Source organism: Mobula birostris, chromosome 10, assembly GCF_030028105.1.
Source record: "Mobula birostris isolate sMobBir1 chromosome 10, sMobBir1.hap1, whole genome shotgun sequence".
Taxonomy (NCBI): Eukaryota; Metazoa; Chordata; class Chondrichthyes; order Myliobatiformes; family Myliobatidae; genus Mobula; species Mobula birostris.
Window position 1 is genome coordinate 3,262,181 of NC_092379.1, and position 19,351 is coordinate 3,281,531.

General features: G+C 40.1%; 1 protein-coding gene across 5 annotated transcripts in view; it reads left to right on the forward strand.

Annotated features, from left to right (window-relative positions):
* The window catches only part of zc3h4 (zinc finger CCCH-type containing 4), a 47,823-nt gene that overhangs the window by 8,388 nt on the left and 20,084 nt on the right, over positions 1 to 19,351 (forward strand). For 3 of the 5 annotated variants that reach the window (XM_072269814.1, XM_072269815.1, XM_072269818.1), the window contains exons 3-6: positions 2,978 to 3,088; positions 3,509 to 3,595; positions 5,054 to 5,366; positions 7,832 to 8,349. In XM_072269814.1, the coding sequence (XP_072125915.1) occupies positions 2,978 to 3,088; positions 3,509 to 3,595; positions 5,054 to 5,366; positions 7,832 to 8,349 (1,029 nt within the window). The remainder of the gene's footprint in view (positions 1 to 2,977; positions 3,089 to 3,508; positions 3,596 to 5,053; positions 5,367 to 7,831; positions 8,350 to 19,351) is intronic. The other 2 variants (XM_072269816.1, XM_072269817.1) reach the window with 2 other exon arrangements.

A 19,351-nucleotide genomic window follows, 5' to 3' on the forward strand; every position in this document is an offset into this window, starting at 1 on the left:
GCTGGCAAAGATATACGTAGCTTAGCCATGCACTCTTATCTCTCTGTAAATGTATTTTCTTCCTGATCTCCGATTATCCACATCTCCTTCACAGTGCATTTCCTGGTCACCTGAAATATATTTAGATTCCCATTTAGGTTTGTTGCCATTGTTTCTAAATGAGAATCCAAACTTATTTTCAGTCCCCCTTAAACTTTGTACAATTGGCCCAGTTCTCTCTTGTTTTAATAATGTGGCATCCATCATACAGTGTTTTTGAGTTAAATCTCATTCTGTTATCCAAGCAGCACTGACGTTAACGTTCTTGCCTCTCTCCTGAATTAGATGCACTTAGATTAGAGGTTCCCAGCCTTTTTTATGCCATGGACCCCTACCATTAACCAAAGTGTCCATGGGCCCCAAGTTGGGAACCCCTGACCTAGATTGTATCTGACACATCTCTATGTTAAAGACCTCTCATTATTTAGTTGCAGTTTTGTCTGCCAAGGTTTATTCCAATGAATTTGGGCCTGATATTTTCTTACTGTTTTGAAATTCACTATTTTCTGAATGACTTTTTATCTCTGTATAACCTCCAAGGTCTGTGTACAAACCAAGAGTTCATTGAAAGGAAGGAATTGAAGAAAATCAGTATTGGTAAAGCAATAGTTCTGGGGAAATTCATGAGCTTAAGGGCTGAGAAACCCTTAAAGCCAAATAATCTATATCCCGGAATACAAATGGGATGGCTTTGAAAATAGTGGATGAGTTGGTGGCCATCTTCCAAAATTCTTTGGCGTCTGGAGCAGTTACTCAATACCTCCATCTAAAAGGAGAAGTGGGGGGGGGAGGAAACATGGAATTGCAGATCTGAAGGCCTAACATCAGCCTTCATCAGTAGAGAAAATATGTTAATAAGATAGCTGGAATGCAATAGCAGGATTGCACAAATCAGCGTAAGTTTATGAGAGTGAAATTGAGACTTTATTTGAGGATGCAATTACTGGACTACATAAGGGAGAATCAGACGAAATATGTATTTGAACTTTCAGTAGACTTAACTGTTTTTAGACCCAAAATCATGGAGTCATTGAGCTGGAAGTAAATCGTTTGGCCCACCAAGTTGATGGAACCCTCGAGCAGCCAATTAAACTAATTCTTCAGGTCTTTGCAACTCCCTTCAGAATAATGGTTCCGCATGGATTAGATAGGCCATAGGGCCTGGTTCTGTGCTATAGTGCTTTGAGTGTTCCAAAACAACGTTGTAATGTAGTAGTATTGTAATTTTTCCAGCAAACCTGTTGAGTTTAAAGAGTGCATGAGAAAAGCTGGAAAGTTATAAGGGCGTGTGGTATGTCTTAAAGAGAATGCAGAAAGCCTTATGTCTTAAAGAGAATGCAGAAACTGAGGCCTTATTGTGAAGGAAAGTTCAAGAAACAGCAGCCAGTGAGCCACGAGAACACTGGGATTTCCAAATAATTGGATAACAAAGTTTTAGTGTATCATGAAATTACATATTGTTTTACTTATCCTGAACCATTCCCCAGATCTTTGTTTAAATCCTCTGAGATTTTATCTCCTGTGTTTGTTTTAAATTCACTGGGTTATCTTTCTCATGTTCCTTTTAAACACACTTACTTCCATATTTTTCCTTATGGCGGAGAAGGATATCATTTGGCCTCTCAGCTCACAGGGTAATCTTATTCCACCACTAATCTATTCTCTACACATTCCTATCAATTCTCCCAACCATCAGCACAAGGTACAATTTACAATGACCAAATTAACCTACCAGCCCCTTCGTATTTGTCACGTGGGATGAAAAGCAGATGACTACAAGGAAAATGTAGAAACTCTACTCAGACAGCGCAGGCAGGTAAGTAACGCTGTGAGAAAGCAGCTCTGTTATCTGCATTACTGTGCCATCCATTCAGGTTAAGTAAGCAGTCAAGAAGGAAAATGGCACATTATCATTGGTTGAAGAGGATTTGAGCACAGAAACAAGGATATCTTGATCAACTGTACAGAGCTAGTGAGATCCTTTCCTGGAGTATTGTGTATAGTTTTGCTCTTCTTTGAGGTAAGATATTCCTGTTGTGGAGGGAGTGCAGTTTACCAAGCTGATTTCTGGAGATGGCAAGACCAATGTCTAAAGGTAACTTCCAAAATGTTGTCACTGTCTCGTAAACAAATATGTTACCATAACAACTCTGTTAACCAATTATTTGGTAGATCACCGTGTTGTAATGGATAGAAATTTGATTGTGTCTATCAGACTGGGAGACTGTTTCACTGAACACCTACGCTCTGTCTGCCAGAGAAAGCAGGATCTCCCAGAGGCCACACATTTTAATTCCACATCCCATTCCCATTCTGATATGTCAATCCACGGCCTCCCCTACTGTCAAGATGAAGCCACACTCAGGTTGGAGGAACAACACCTTATATTCCGTCTGGGTAGCCTCCAACCTGATGGCACGAACATTGATTTCTCTAACTTCCGTTAATGCCCCTCCTCCCCTTCTTACCCCATCTCTCATTTATTTTTATCCCCCCCTTTTTTTTCTTTTCTCTCTCTCCCTCTCACAATCACTCCTTGCCTGCTCTCAATCTTCCTCTGGGCTCCCCTCCCCCTTTCTTTCTCCCTAAGCCTCCTGTCCCATGATCCTCCCCCTTCTCCAACTCTGTATCCCTTGTGCCAATAAACTTTCCAGCTCTTAGCTTCTTCCCTCCCCCCTCCTGTCTTCTCCTATCATTTCAGATCTCCCCCTCCCCCTCCCACGTTCAAATCTCTTACTGTCTCTTCTTTCAGTTAGTCCTGACGAAGGGTTTCGACCCGAAACGTTGACTGTACTTCTTCCTATAGATGCTGCCTGGCCTGCTGCGTTCCACCAGCATTTTGTGTGTGTTGCTTGAATTTCTAGTATTTGCAGATTTTCTCGTGTTTGTGTCTATCTTTGCTGCTTTTTTAAAGTTTCAACTGCAATTCTCTTTTCAGCGACATGTGTCTTCCAGTGATGATTATTCGGATTATAGTGATGAGTCTGACTATAGTCCTGGAGAGAAGGGATACCGGAAATATCGAGATTACAGTCCACCGTATATGCAGGTATGGACAGATAATAAATTGTTGTGCTGTTGAATCATTTTATTTGGAGAGAAGTATGGGTACCTATATGAACTGGAATTGAGTATGAAAGGGGAAACAGTTCAATGATTGAAGTATAAAGGAAGGTGATTGTGATTGTCAGAGATCATCCATCTCATTCTCAGTACAGTTCTGCAGGAGTTCCTCAGCACAGTGTCCAAGAAGCAGCCTTCAACTGATTTATCACAATTCCTCACAATTGAAGGAGCCTATACATGTGAAAGCTACACATTTTTCTAGCATGGACTAATAAGTTATAAGTAACGTTTGCAGCACAAGAAGTGTCAGACACTGATTATCTCCAACAAGGGAGAGTTTAAGAATGTACCCTTAACATTTAGAGGCATTATCATTATTAAGTACCCCACTGTCAATATTTAGGGGATCACCGCTGACCAGAAGCCCAGCGGAACCAGCTGTGTAAATCCTGTGGCTCCAAGGACAAGTCAGAGGCTGGGGTATCATGCAGTAAGCGAACCACTTCTTATACTCTGAGGCTTTCTCACCACGTGGATTACTTTTAATTTGGTTGGATGAGTGCAGTGCCAACAATTTCTGAAACTCCACACCATCCAAGGCAAAGCAGCCCCCTTGATTGTTACCCAATCAGCCACTCTCCACATCCGTTCCCTTTGCCACTAATGTGCAGCAGCAGCAGCGTTTACAAAAATGCACTCCAGGCTAATGCAGCAACACGTTACAAAGCTGCAACTTCTGCCGCCAAAGAAGGACAATGGACAGCAGACATGGAGGAATGCTTGCCTCTCCAGGTCCTGCTCGAAGTGGCACGCTATCTAGTATATCACGGTGGGTCCTTCATCACTGGGTCTAAATCCTGGAACTGCTTTCCCAGCAACACTGTAGGAATACTTTCACCAGAAGGATGACAGTAATTAGAGAAGTTGGCACATTGCTACAAACTCAGTGACATTTAGGAATGGATAATAAATGATGGTCTTGTCAGATCCTGAAAATGAAAGGAAGGAAAACCTTATGGGATGCCAGGTAGCCTCTAGACCAGGGGGTCTTAACCTGGGATCCTTGGACCCCTCAGGGGTCTGTGAACTTGGAAGGAAAAATATTCATATCTTTATTTTCACTAACCTCTAACTGAAATTTAGCCTTTCCTCCAATTTTAAATGTAGGCAACAAACTGCAGTAGTATTAGCAGTTCCTGTGACTTTGTCACCAATGGAAAGCACAGATATTTTCATATCATATTACAGTAGTTACAAACATCTTAAAATATCCTTTGATCATTCATCACTACTTGTTATTTAATGTATTAATGAAGAAGCACATTTTTTACTTATCATAAATTCATTTTTTCAAACATTTTGATAACTATTTAAACATAATTGGATTCTTTGTAATCCTATGTTCTTTATTTTATGTATTTATATGCATGATTCCGAGAAGGGGTCCGTAGACTCTACCGGACTGTCAGAGGGGTCCATGGCCTATAAAAGGTTACGATTGCCTGCTGTAGACAGTAGAGGAGCACAGGTTGAGTAGAATTCAAGCAAAAAGCAAAAAAAACAAACCTGAAGATGCATCTCTTTTATAGGATTATTAAAAGAAAAGTCAAAATTGAAAGAGTGGTATCTCACATTTTCATAGTGTGTTGGCTGGAAGCATTAAATATACTATTGTAAATGTTATGTTGTGTTCAACAGTGCTTAACCCCTTACCAATATTAACATCATTGCTGTTGGGAAATGGTTCTCTACCTTCAATACTGAACTGAACTATACAGGATCAGGCTATTTCGCTCAGGATATTGCTGTCAATCTGCTGTATACTCCCACTGTGGGGTTGGATGTGAACATAACAACCACATACCATTATGCTTTGATAATTGAACATTTTTTCTGATTTTCTTTCACTCTTTCAATTAATTACTTGTCCTTTGTTTATTTAACCCAGCCACCTTATCCCTCATCTTCAGGGGCTCCTTTGTCAAAGAAGACCTATATGAAACCAGAGAAGATGAATTACAATATGTATGAGGAGTATGAAGATGAACAGTATATTGACTATGAGGGGGTGGAGGAGGAGGAAGTACCAGATGAGGAAGAAGAAGAATATGATGATTTTGCCAAAGAATTAAGCCAGTATAGAAAAGCAAAGGAGGCCTCTCAGCAACAGCAGCAACAACAACAACAGCAGCAGCAACAACACCAACAGCAAAGCCATGTGCCTATGGGACACCGAGGACATGGAACATCAGGTATATCTGGTAGGATGATGAACTCCAGTGTTTGTCCATTTTCTGTTCTTTTCCATCTGCACCTACGGAATTGACATTTTGGGATATCTTATTGTCTTCTTTTCCATCTGCTCCTATAGAGTTGACTTTTTTTGGGATACCCTGTGGTCCCCAACCACCGGGCCGCAAAGCATATGCTACCGGGCTGTGAGGAAATGATATGATTTGGGGATATGAAAAGATATGAGTCAGCTGCACCGTTCCTCATTCCCTGTCGCACACTGTTGAACTTGAACACCCCCCTCCCCCCATCGGTGGTCTGCAAGAATATTGTCAATATTAAACTGGTCCGCGGTACAAAAAAGGTTGGGGACCCCTGCCTTATTGTCAATCAATGAGGTCATTCTTGATTAATCAATTAATTCTGAATCCTCTTGAGAAATCTATTTCTATCAGGAGTCACTGGATAATGATCATCACTGCAAAAAAACAGCCGTTTCCTTGCGCTGCTCTTTAATATAGAAATGCTGAGGTGGTTGTGACATGCCCGTGTTTTTGGCCCTGGCTCTGTCTGACCTTTACAGCCCAGCAATTCTCAAGATTTATGAGTCTTTCCAGTTAAAGATTGTCCTTTGCCTTGATTTAGATATTTGCAGATCAGTAGCCAAATAAGATATCTGACTTACCATTGATGGTACAAAACAACCCACACAGAATGCTGGAGGAACTCAGCAGGCTAGGTAGCTTCAATAGAAAAGAGCTTAACAGTCAACATTTTAGGCTGAGACCCTTCTTCAGTCCAGAAGAAGGGCCTTGGTCTAAAAAGCCAACTGTTTACACTTTTCCAGAGCTGCTGCCTGACCTGCTGAGTTCCTCCAGCAACTTGTGTGAGTTGCTCCGGATTTCCAGCATCTGCAGATCTTCTCGTGTGTGTTACCATTGATGGTAATTGTTTTGGAATTTCTGCAATGAATCTTTATGCCTTTTTGCTTTAAGAACTCTCTCAAAAACCTCCACCACCTGTCCTGGTAGACACTTACATAGCCTTGTGCCATATCTCTCTGGATAATTCACTAAGATACAGAAAAAACTTCAGCAGCAAAAACTTGCTTGGATGTTGCTGTGTTTTATTAGTAGTTCTCCTCAGGGTTTATGAACAGTGTTTATCCTTGTAATTACTTTTAAGTTTTGCAATGTCTGTGAGAATGAGATCTAGCTGGTTGAGTTTCCCAGCTGAACTCAGATTTGGTACAGTGGAAGCCCTGTGCAGTTCATTTATGCCTGGTAAATTGCTTGTTGGATTCTGTGCGAGTTTGGATAGAATTTGCAAGCCCATCCACTTGTATGGTTGTCTGGCAGAAAGGTACCAATACAGTAAGTGTTTTAAATTATTTATGTTAGATTTAATAATTTATTCAGAAGTGATATTCAGAAGCACTGAAGAAACTTACAGCTTTGCTCGAAAACAAAGGTAGTAATGTGACTTTGTCACTGTCAAATGTTTCTAGTGGAGTTTCAAGGATGAGTTTCTCTGTCCTGCCCATAAATCTCAGTTATATTGATCGAGGCCCATACAGCAGGCAGGGCCTCATCCAGCGAGATTGACTTTGTACATTCAGATTAGGTACATTAGCGGCCAGAGGAATGGAGCTGTGAATGTTGTCAGTGGGCCTCAGTCAACAAAACCTGGGTCAGAGAGTGTATCTGGAGCCAGGGATCAAACTCGGTCTTCCAACTCCATTTTGTACTGTGTGTAGCTTCTGCTTCCTAGGGCTTAGGGCTGGAAGGTTGGAAGTTCTTAATAATGCCAATAGTGCAAGTTCAATTTTATTGTCAGATCTATTTGGGGTTGGCCATGGATGCTGAGTCCCAGCTGTCTACATGATCCACAAACGAGGGCAGTATGATATGGAGGGTAAGCTGTTGCCCATGTAAGAGGCTCCCCCTCTCCAAGCGGCTGATGAATTCAAAGGAATGGCAGAGACCAATACAGTTTGGCACCACTGGCGTCGCAGGAGTTGCCAGTCAGCGTTGAACTCAACATAGGACTGCCTTAGGGACTCAGGGTTTACCTCTGAAGCCTTCCCCATTAAGTGGGTATAGCTGCAAGGCAGCAGAGGTTTAGATCAGAGTTTTTCTTCTTCATAGGAGAAGGAAAACTCTAAACAATATACAAATAGAGCTTTACAATATAGAATAGTCTATTCCCAACACTGAAATTCTCATTAGAGAGTCATGGATAAAGATTATACATAATTTTCTAGATTTTATTGACCTCTTCAGGCCAGCTGCTAACCAGTTGGTGATTTATTTCTATTTCATTCTGATAAATGCATAGCTATCCTGACAGAAACATAGAAACATAGAAAAATTACAGAACAATACAGGCGCTTTGGGCCACAAAGCTGTGCCGAACATGTCTTTACCTTAGAAGTTAAATTCTCATTGAATATTCTAATTAACCTTTTTTTCATCTCTCCTGTTTTCATCTGTAGGTCCTATGCGAGGTGGTGGGAGAGGTCGCGGTATCCGAGGCAGAGGAGGCCGAGGAAGGTCCCGTGGACGGGGTGTAAGAGGAGGCAGAGGAGGAGTTCATGGTCAGAGCCATGGGCCAGGGACAGGGCATGGACCTCCAGAACATGGACCTCCAGAACATGGACCTGGGTCTGCACATGGGCCATCAGGGCAAGGAGCAGGACCAGGACATGGGCCCCCTAGCCATGGACATGGACAAGCAGGCCATGGACCTCCGTGTCATGGGCCCCCTCCTAGCCATGGACCTTCAGGACATGGGCCCCCTCCAGGTCATAGTTCTGGGCCAGGGCAAGGGCCTCCAGGACATGGTCAGGGGTCAGGACATGGACCTGGCCCAAGTCACGGGCCTGGACCAGGGTATGGCCCTCCTTGTCATGGACCTGGGCCAATGCACGGTCCACCAGGACATGGACCGCCAGAACACATGATGGACCCTCCAGACGATTGTGAACATGACCTTTATGACGAAGATATGCCGGTAACTTTTTAAAACACTTTTTCTGTTTATTAAGATATTATAGACCAGTTAGCCTGACGTCGGTGGTGGGAAAGATGCTGGAGTCAGCTATAAAAGATGAAATTACGACACATCTGGATAGTAGTAACAGGATTGGTCCAAGTCAGCATGGATTTACGAAGGGGAAATCGTGCTTGACTAATCTTCTGGAATTTTTTGAGGATGTAACTATGAAAATGGAGAAGGGAGAGCCAGTGGATGTAGTGTATCTGGACTTTCAGAAAGCCTTTGATAAAGTCCCACATAGGAGATTAGTGGGCAAAATTAGGGCACATGGTATTGGGGGCAGAGGACTGACATGGATTGAAAATTGGCTGGCTGACAGAAAACAAAGAGTAGCGATTAACGGGTCCCTTTCGGAATGGCAGGCGGTGACCAGTGGGGTACCGCAGGGTTCAGTGGTGGGACGGCAGCTGTTTACAATATATATTAATGATTTAGATGAGGGAATTAAAAGTAACATTAGCAAATTTGCAGATGACACAAAGCTGGGTGGCAGTGTGAAATGTGAGGAGGATGTTATGAGAATGCAGGGTGACTTGGACAGGCTGGGTGAGTGGGCAGATGCAGTTTAATGTGGATAAATGTGAGGTTATCCAGTTTGGTGGTAAGAACGGGAAGGCAGATTATTATCTAAATGGAGTCAAGTTAGGAAAAGGGGAAGCACAACGAGATCTAGGTGTTCTTGTACATCAGTCACTGAAAGCAAGCATGCAAGTACAGCAGGCAGTGAAGAAAGCTAATGGCATACTGGCCTTCATAACAAGGGGAATTGAGTATAAGAGCAAAGAGGTCCTTCTGCAGCTGTACAGGGTCCTGGTGAGACCATACCTGGAGAACTGTGTGCAGTTTTGGTCTCCAAATTTGAGGAAGGGCATTCTTGCTATTGAGGGAGTGCAGCGTAGGTTCACAAGGTTAATTCCCGGGATGGCAGGACTGTCATATGTCGAAAGATTGGAGCGACTGGGCTTGTATACTCTGGAATTTAGAAGGCTGAGAGGGGATCTTATTGAAACATATAAGATTATTAGGGGATTGGACATGCTGCAGGCAGAAAGCATGTTCCCGCTTATGGGTGAGTCCAGAACCAGAGGTCACAGTTTAAGAATTAGGGGAAGGCCGTTGAGGAAAAACTTCTTCACCCAGAGAGTGGTGGATATATGGAATGCTCTGCCCCAGAGGCTGTGGAGGCCAAGTCTCTGGATGCTTTCAAAAAAGAGATGGATAGAGCTGTTAAAGATAGTGGAATGAAAGGTTATGGGGATAAGGCAGGAACTGGATACTGATAGTGGAGGATCAGCCATGATCACAGTGAATGGTGGTGCTGGCTCGAAGGGCCGAATGGCCTACTCCTGCACCTATTATCTATTGTCTATTAATGTTTGAGATGTCTTTTGTAAGAGAAGGGAATATGTAGTAGAATCTAGAGGGTAGATGGTAATTTTGTGATGAGGATAGAACTGGATGTTTGTAAGATTGGTGTGAAAATGCAGTCATTGGTTGGTGTTGACAATGACTGTGAGTAGCTATCCTCAAAGAGCTAAATGCTATTACAGAGTTGTATGAGTAAATATAGTTAAAATCTACCAAAGTATGTTATTTAAAGAAAAACCCTTGAAGAAAGATTGCACATAAAGTATACTGGGTATACTTTTAAGGTAGGTTTGCCATTTGCTGCTTGGTTCATTTCTGAGTGTACTTCCAAAAGTGTTTTTATTAAATAAAGTGTAATCAACCTCAGTCTGAATGTGGAAAAGACCAAGGAAATGATTATGGATGTTGGAAGATTCAGATGAACCATTCCTCCTCTGTGCAAACCTGGCTCCTCCGTAGAGAGTTAAGTGCACCAAGTTCCTGGGAGTTCACATCATGAATGACCTCACGTGGTTCCTCAATATCACCTCTCCTGAATTGAGAGCACAGCAGCGCCTTCACCTCCTGAGGAGACTGAGGCAAGCAATGCTCCCCCCCCCCCCCCCCACCATCTTAACAGAATTTTACAGGAGCACCATTGAGAGCGTCCTGACAAGCTGTATCTCAGTCTAGTATGGGAGCAGAAGAGCATTGCACCAAAAGTCCCTACAAAGACTGTGAGAATGGATGAGAGGATCAAAAGGATCTGCCTGACATCCATTGGAGACATTTATCAGGAGCACTGCATTTGCAAGGCCCTTAGTTTTATCAGGGATCCCACCAATCCATCAAGTACCTCTGTGACTTTCTACCATCAGACAGGAGACTCTTATGTATAAAGACAATAATGATCAGGATGGGAAACAGCTTCCCTCAGGCCATTAGGCTTCTGAACTCCCTGCTGCATCACATTCAAAGTGTCTCTAGGTAATTTGTACTCTACCCTACGATATTTAATTCATGCATTTTACTTTGTTTATCTGGGTGTAATTATTCTGTAGATTTAATTCTTACTGTCCTGAATTATTGCCTGTTATATGTGTGTTATGTGTACTACTGTGCTTCATATCCTGGTCTGAAGAAATGTTGTCTCATTTGGCAGTATACATATATATAGTTAAATGACAATAAATTTGACGTGACTTGAGTTGAACTTCCAGTAATCCAGCAACACCACCTGCCAACTCTGCCACCACCTCTCTACTATCTCATCATCGTCCTTGCACTTGGTTGTCTCAAATCCTCATTCAGGATGCACTATGTTGTCCCAGCTGGATCACTCGAGGAGGCACCTCTTTGTCTGGAATATATCTAATAGCAGCTACTAAGTCATTCCAGGTTGAGTAAGCAAGTCATATCAGTGGTAGAGAAATCATTGGAGAAGATTATTTGAGTTAAGGTATGCATGGATTTATCGGGGTTAGTCAAGATGGCTGTGTGTGATAGAGGTCATGTCTTAAAATTTGAGTTTTTTTTTGAGGAGCTGATGAAGGTCGTTGATGAGGATAGGACAATGAGTGTTGTCTACATCAGGGGTCCCCAAGCTTTTTTGAACTGCGGGCCAGTTTAATATTGACAATATTCTTGCGGACCGGCTGACCGGGGACCGGGGTGGGGGGGGGCACGGAGGGTAGGGTTGCCAATGGACAGGAGTAGCACTCACATACGTTGTTTCCTCTGAGAAAGACTATAATGACCATGAAGCCTTGTGCAGGCACCAGTGCGCATTCGTGTACGTGACGATTTTTTTCTACAAATCGTTTTCGGTGATTCTGTTCGGCGGGGGGGGAGGTGTTGTTAATGACGACTGGAATATCGGTGATAAGTAGCTAATACACTCAATTTCGTTTCTAAAAGGGTTTATCAAACGAATTTAATATTAAACACACAGCGCATATTTTCCTCCCATGAATATAGCGATAAGTCAATTATCAGGGAGGACAGGGGAGCTTGAAGTAAGTGTTGAACAAACTTCCAGTAGAAGTGGTAGAGGCAGGTTCGATATTATCATTTAAAGAAAAACTGGATAGGTATATGGACAGGAAAGGAACGGAGTGTTATGGGCTGAGTGCAGGTCGGTGGGACTAGGTGAGAGTCGCGTTCAGCATGGACTAGAAGGGCAGAGATGGCCTGTTTCTATGCTGTAATTGTTATATGGTTATATAAGTCACTTATAAGTCAATAGCATCATAACATTTTAAGCAACGTTTGGATATTAAACACACAACACATAATTTCCCCGTATGAACATATAAAATCATTGCAACACACCAATATTGCTGAATCAGTGGGAGCCCTGGGCTTGTTTCCCTGCAACAAGACGGTCCTATGGCGGGATGATGGGAGACAGCGATACTCAAATGGGGTTCCTTATGTCCAGTCTATTCAGCAATTTAGTTTTCGTTGCATTCATTGCAGAGATATGCTGGAAGTGGAAGCAACGTTTTCAGTGCTTTCGTGGCTATGTCAGGATATTTAGCCTTGACTTTGATCTGGAATGCTGGCAGAGATGTTATGTCAAACATACTTTTCAGCCCACCGTCATTTGCAAGCTCGAGGAGTTGATCTCCTTCCCAGGCTGACATGGATGACGCGCGGGTAATGACCTCGCATGCGTTCAAGCTCAACAGTGGGCGTGCCAGGGAATGAGGAAAGGTGCAGCTGACTCATATCGCCAAATCATATCGTTTCGTCACGGCCCGGTAGGACATGCCTTATGGCCCGGTGGTTGGGGACCGCTGGTCTACATGGACCTTAGTAAAATATTTAACGAGGTCCCTCATGCCAGGCTACTGCATAAGATTAAGGCAGATTTGTATTATTTGTATTATTATTATTATTTGTATTTACTATCGATTTGTAATTCAGGGAGCGGGAAGCGCAGAATCAAATATCGCTGTGATGATTGTATGTTCTAGTATCAATTGTTTGTCGACAACAAAGTATAAAATATAGAGTGAATACTTACTGTGGAGGATGTGGAGACTTGGTAGATCGGATCCAGTGTTGACTTGACCACACAGATGGTGTTTTTCTGACTGAGGGTCGGTAATCAGTGGTGGTCTGCTGGGATCAGCGCTGACAAACTTTTGTTTGTGATTTATATAAATAATTTGGATGAAAATGTAGATGAGCAAACAACACAACATTTGGCAGAGCTGTGTGTAGTGAGAAAGGTTTGTCAAAGGATCCAGTAGTATATAGATCAGTTGAAAATACAGACGGAGAAACTGCAGAGAGAATTTAATGTGGACAAGTATGAAGTGTTGCATATTGGAAAGTGAAATATAAGATGAAACTGCAATAAATAGCCGGACCCCTTGGAATATTGGTGTACAGAGGGACCTCGGGGTGCAAGTACGTAGGTTTGTGAAAGTGGCAGTACAAGAAGTTAGAGTGTTAATGAAGGTGTACCACATATTTGCCTTCATCAGTCAGGGCACTGAGTATAAAATTTGGCAGGTCATGTTACAGCTGTATAAGACTTTGGATAGGTCACATTTGGAGTATTATGTGCCGTTATGGTTGCTGGATGTGGAGGGTATGCAGAAGAGATTACCAGGATATTGCCTGAATTTCAGAGTATTAGTTATAAGAAGAGGATGGACAAACTTGGATTGTTTTCTCTGGCTTGCTAATCTTCTAAGTATATAAAATGATAAGAAGTGGAGATAGGGTAGCTAGTTAGAATCTTTCCTCCTGCATGGAAATATGAAATACTATAGGACAAAGATTTAAGGTGAAAGAGAGAAAGTTTAATGAAGATTAGTGAGTTTTATTTTTCCACAGAGAGCGGTAGGTGCTGGGGAATGTGCTGTCAGGCGAGGTGTCAGAAACAGAGATGACAGCAACACATAAGGAGGCATTTAGACAGCTACATGAATAGGGGTCTAGATGATGTGCAGGCAAATGGGATTAGTTTAAATTGTCATCTTAGCTGACACACAGATGCCAGTGATATTACACCTGACTCTAGAGACATCATAGTTCCTGTGTTCCATATTGTACAAAACAATGAACAAGAAAGTAAGTATTCTGCAACTTGATTCATGCCTTTTGAATGTTCTAATGTATTATGTACAGTGAATTCCAGTTAATTGGAACACATCACGTTTTGGTCCAATTCAGTGGCTGCCCCAATTAGCCGAAGTTTCATGGAAATACTTAGAAAGTCACAAAATAGACAAACTGAGTAACAAATTATGTATTTTAAATAAAAAAGAACAAATTAGAGCACTATTTCTAATTTGTACTATAAAACTGTGTAATTTCCTAATAGTTATTTTTGGAGGAATTCATCCAGTGTACACTGCCATGTTCTTTTGATTGACTGTAAATAAACATAATCAACACAGAATGTAGTGCAGATAATGAATTGCCTTCATACAATCCTTTCAACGATAGCATTCCCCAAATCTTAACTTTCATTGTAACACTCAAGATGATGTGTCATTACCTTTCAGATCTTCGTAGTTTCTAACTTGTTGAAAGAGTGAAATCATTTCACTTCACTCCCAGCTGTTTCTGGCATCTCCAAGCCTAAATGGCTTGAAACCGCAGTGTGCAAAACAATTCTGAATTGTCTTACTGGTTTTTTTCTTTTTTTTTAAAGAAAAGAAGGAAAAAAAGAGAACGCCAACTAACTAAAAGAAAAAAATCACTAACTACAAGAGAAAGAAAAAGAAAAAAGAGGAAAAAAACCATTAGGAACCAACTCCCAGAACAATGCGTTTCACAATCATCTATATATATATGTGTATATGTATGTGTGTGTGTATATGTGTATATATATATGTGTGTGTGTGTATATATATATATATGAAAAATTATCAACCGCCAATTCACATTTATATAAAATAAGATTGGAAGGAAACCATATAATATGAGATGATACTAAGATAGGTGGAGTTGTGGATAATGAAGTAGGTTTTCAAAGCTTGCAGAGAGATTTAGGCCAGTTAGAAGAGTGGGCTGAAAGATGACAGATGGAGTTTAATGCTGATAAATGTGAGGTGCTACATTTTGGTAGGACTAATCAAAATAGGACATACATGGTAAATAGTAGGGCATTAAAGAATGCTGTAGAACAGAGGGATCTAGGAATAATGGTGCATAGTTCCCTGAAGGTGGAATCTCATGTGGATAGGGTGGTGAAGAAAGCTTTTGGTATGCTTGGCCTTTATAAATCAGAGCATTGAATATAGGAGTTGGGATGTAATGTTGAAATTGTACAAGGCATTGGTGAGGCCAAATTTGGAGTATTGTGTACAGTTTTGGTCACCGAATTACAGGAAAAATGTCAACAAAATAGAGAGAGTACAGAGACAATTTACTAGAATGTTACCTGGGTTTCATCACCTAAGTTACAGAGAAAGGTTGAACAAGTTGGGTCTTTATTCTTTGGAACGTAGAAGGTTGGGGGGGACTTGATAGAGGTATTTAAAATTATGAGGGGGATAGATAGAGTTGACGTGGATAGGATTTTTCCATTGAGAGTGGGGGAGATTCAAACAAGAGGACATGAGTTGAGAGTTAAAGGGCAAAAGTTTAGGAATAACATGAGGGGGAACTTCTTTACTCAGAGAATGGTAGCTGTGTGGAATGAGCTTCCAGCAGAAGTGGTTGAGGCAGGTTCAATGTTGTCGTTTAAAATTAAATTGGACAGCTATATAGGACAGGAAAGGAATGAAGGGTTATGGGCTGAGTGCAGGTCCGTGGGACTAGATGAGATTAAGAGTTTGGCACGGACTAGAAGGGCCAAGATGGCCTGTTTCCGTGCTGTAATTGTTATATGGTTATATAAATTAATGCAAATTAAATGATAATATTTGACAAAAGAGCCCCATCTTCTCTCAAAATTGAATCGAGGATCAAAAGTTCTACTAATTTTTTCCAAGCTGAGACATAATATTACTTGAGAAAACCATTGAATTAGTGTAGGGACAGAGGTATCTTTCCATTTCAATAAAATAGCCCTTCTTGCCAACAATGTGACAAATGCAATTACATGTTGGTCTGAAGATGAAATACCCTGAATATGATGCGGAACTATTCCAAATAGAACAATCAATGTATTAGGTTGTAAATTAATTTCCAGAGCTTTAGAAGATTTTAATGAAGAATATGACCAGAACATATGTGACAAAATGGCTACTTCAGTTTTACACCTATCACAATAGTTGTCTATGTCAGGGAATATTTTGGATAGTCTCTCCTTTGTTAAGTAATAACGGTGAATAATTTTAAATTGAATTAAACAGTGATTGGCACATATCGAAGAAGAATTGACCATTTTCAAAACTCGCAACCAATCTTCATTAACAAAGGTCATATTATGTTCTCTCCCAATCTTGTTTAATCTTTAGTGAGAGGTTATCTTTTTGTAGTAAAAGTAAATTAGAAATTCTACCAATGGAACCTCTCACTAAAGGATTCATATTCAAAATAGTATCCAACAAATCAGATTCTTGCATATATGGAAACGTAGATAAATATTTTTGTAAAAAAATGTCTAACCTGAAAATATTGCAGGAAGTGTGTCTGAGAGAGAATATTTGCTAATTAACTTCAAAAGTCATCAATTGACCATCACAAAATAAATCTGCAAAAGAATAGATCCCCTTATTTCTCCATAAGAGAAAAATGGGATCGGTTATTGATGGTTTAAGTAGAAAATTTCAATATAAAGAACTAGACAATTTAAATTGTTTAAAATTAAAAGAGTTGCGAAACTGAAGCCAAATCTGTAAGGACTGTTTAATAACAGGGTAGAGATTTAAATTTAGAATTTTAGCAAGTTGTAAAGGTAATGGAGCTCCTAATAATAAGGTTAAATGAAACTGTTTGATAGCTTTTAATTCCAAATCAATCCAAGCTGGTTTTTTGCCAATATAACCAAAAACATAATTGTCGAATATTAACAGCTCAATAATACAATCTTAAATTAGGTAGTGCAAGTCCACTATCTTTTTTAGATTTTTGTAAATGATACTTATTAATTCTTGGTTTTTTATTATTCCAAATAAAGGACAACATAATAGAATCAATTTGATCAAAAAAATTTTTAGTTGAAGAGATAGGTATATTTTGAAAAATATATAAAAATCTCAGTAAAATAATAATTTTCACGGCATGAATACGACCTATTAAAGTGTAAGTGGATTCCATCTAGATAGAACTTACTGATTATTTCTCATCAACTATCAGTGACTGGTTTTTGAACATGAACACATGCCACTGATGCTATTTAAAAACTTCACTCTAAGCATAAGTAGTGTCTAACAGCTACGCAAATGCATTTGACTGAGGTTAGGTAGAAACTGTTCGGCGTGTCTCCTGCCCCAATTAAGCAGCGTAATGTCCCAAATAAACAAAGGAAATCCCGGTTATTTTCTTGATTTAAGAGTTGGCCCAAATAAATGGCTTCTCTAAGTGGACCGATGACCCAATTGGCTGGAATCTACTGTCTTTTCCTTTGCATTATCCATAGAAGCATTTCATTCCCTCCCATCAATACCCCTAATCGATTGAGTAGACTATTGTTTTACTCTGTGTGTCATTTTACAGTAGCCAGTTTGCGCTAGAAGACCGTTGGTAATGAGATTGTCATCTGTTTTAATTTTGCTCATTAAATATTAGGACATCACGGAAAGCTTCCCTGCTTTTCTTCAAAATTGTCCTATAGAATTTCAGAAAAATGTGGCCAAGACAATTAAAATTTCCTCAGAAATATGGACACTTTTAACAGTGCAGAACTTCCACACTATTACACCGAAGGGACAGCGTGGATTTTTATGTTCAGGCCTGCAGAATAGAATTTGGATTCATTGTTACCATCTGAGCTGAGGCTGACATATGTAACACAGTGGTGGATTTATATCTATGCATTCTTGCCAAACATTTCCTATAGACTGAGCATGAGATATTAACTCGTCTAAAGAACTTGTTTCTCCTCTCCAAACATTCTGTAATTAGAGTCATAGAAAACTACAGCACAGTCTCTTCGAGATTACTATTTTGCAGCACAGTTGAGAGCTGTGATATGCTGATGCAACCCATCATATGACGCTCAATGGAAAACATTGAGGAGAGGATACTTTCCATCCCCATACAGGCAGTTTTGGCTGATAGCAACCTACAAAGTTACATAAATACTATCGATAACCCATGGGTGAAATGGTCTCTTAAAATATGGAAAGCTATTATAAAAGAATATAAACTAGAGAGAGACATTGCAATTCTTAAATGCTGTGCATATGACTCGGATTTTACGCCAAACAAACTGGATGCTTGATTTAAGGACTGGACAGCTAAAGGAATAACAGCTATATGCAATATAATGAAAGAAGGAACACTGTTCAGTTTTGAAATGCTCAAAGAGAAACACTTATTAGAGAAACAAGATTTTTATTGATACTTACAGTGCGACAGTATGTTAATAGGATGGTTAAAAATGTAACCAAGGCAAGTACATATTTGATAGAGCTATTTAGAAAAGCATATAATTCAGACAATGGTAGTAGAATAATTTCAAGTGTGTATAAGGGTTTGTCAAATCTTAAAACACATTCGACTTCATACATTAAAACAAAATGGGAGAAGGAAGGAGGGATAATGATATCTGAGGAAGAATGGACAATAATATGGAGGTATCAATGGAAGTGTACCAGTTCACAGAAATGGAGGGTGTTTGGGTGGAAAAACTTGATAAGATATTTTATTACACCCTTTCAGAAATCCCATTATGATAGTAACCTCCCTGTTTGCTGCAGAAATTGTGGAAATCAAAATGCAAACCATTATCATATTTTCTGGGAATGCCTCGTTATCAAAGACTATTGGAGTGGGATACACAATGCCCTACAAGACATCTTTAAATGTGAAATACCCTTAGAAAGTAAGACCATATATTTTGGGTATATACCTCAAGAATGGTTGAAAAGAGATAAATATTTAATGAATATATTGCTGGTGGCTGGTAAAAAGGCCCTTACCAGGAAATGGTTATCACAGGAGAACCCAACTTTAAATGTATGGATGGAAATTACAATGGACATTTACAAAATGGAGAAGATAACAGCATCTGTTAATTATAAGTTGGAACAATTTGATTCATACTGGGAAAAATGGTTTAACTACGTTACCCCTCATAGGCCTGATTTTATTCTCACAAGTCAATGAATATGTTGTAAACAAAAATCACTCCCTACTTTGTACATAGTTTTCTTCTTTTGATTGTTCTTTCTTTCTTCTCCTTTCTATAAGTGTATACCTCAGATAAATATTATGTGGAGATTTGTGACAAATATGATTATATGATATATATGTATGGTATCTGAAACACATGGAAATGTTTGATAATGAACTTCAATAAAAAATAAATTACAAAAAAAAGAAAACTACAGCACAGAAACAGGCCCTTTGCCTATCTAGTCTATGCTGAACCACTTACACTGCCTAGTGCTTTTGACCTGCACCTAAACCATAGTCCTCCATACTGCTACCATCCATTTACTTATTCAAACTTCTCTTAAACATTGAATTCAGAATC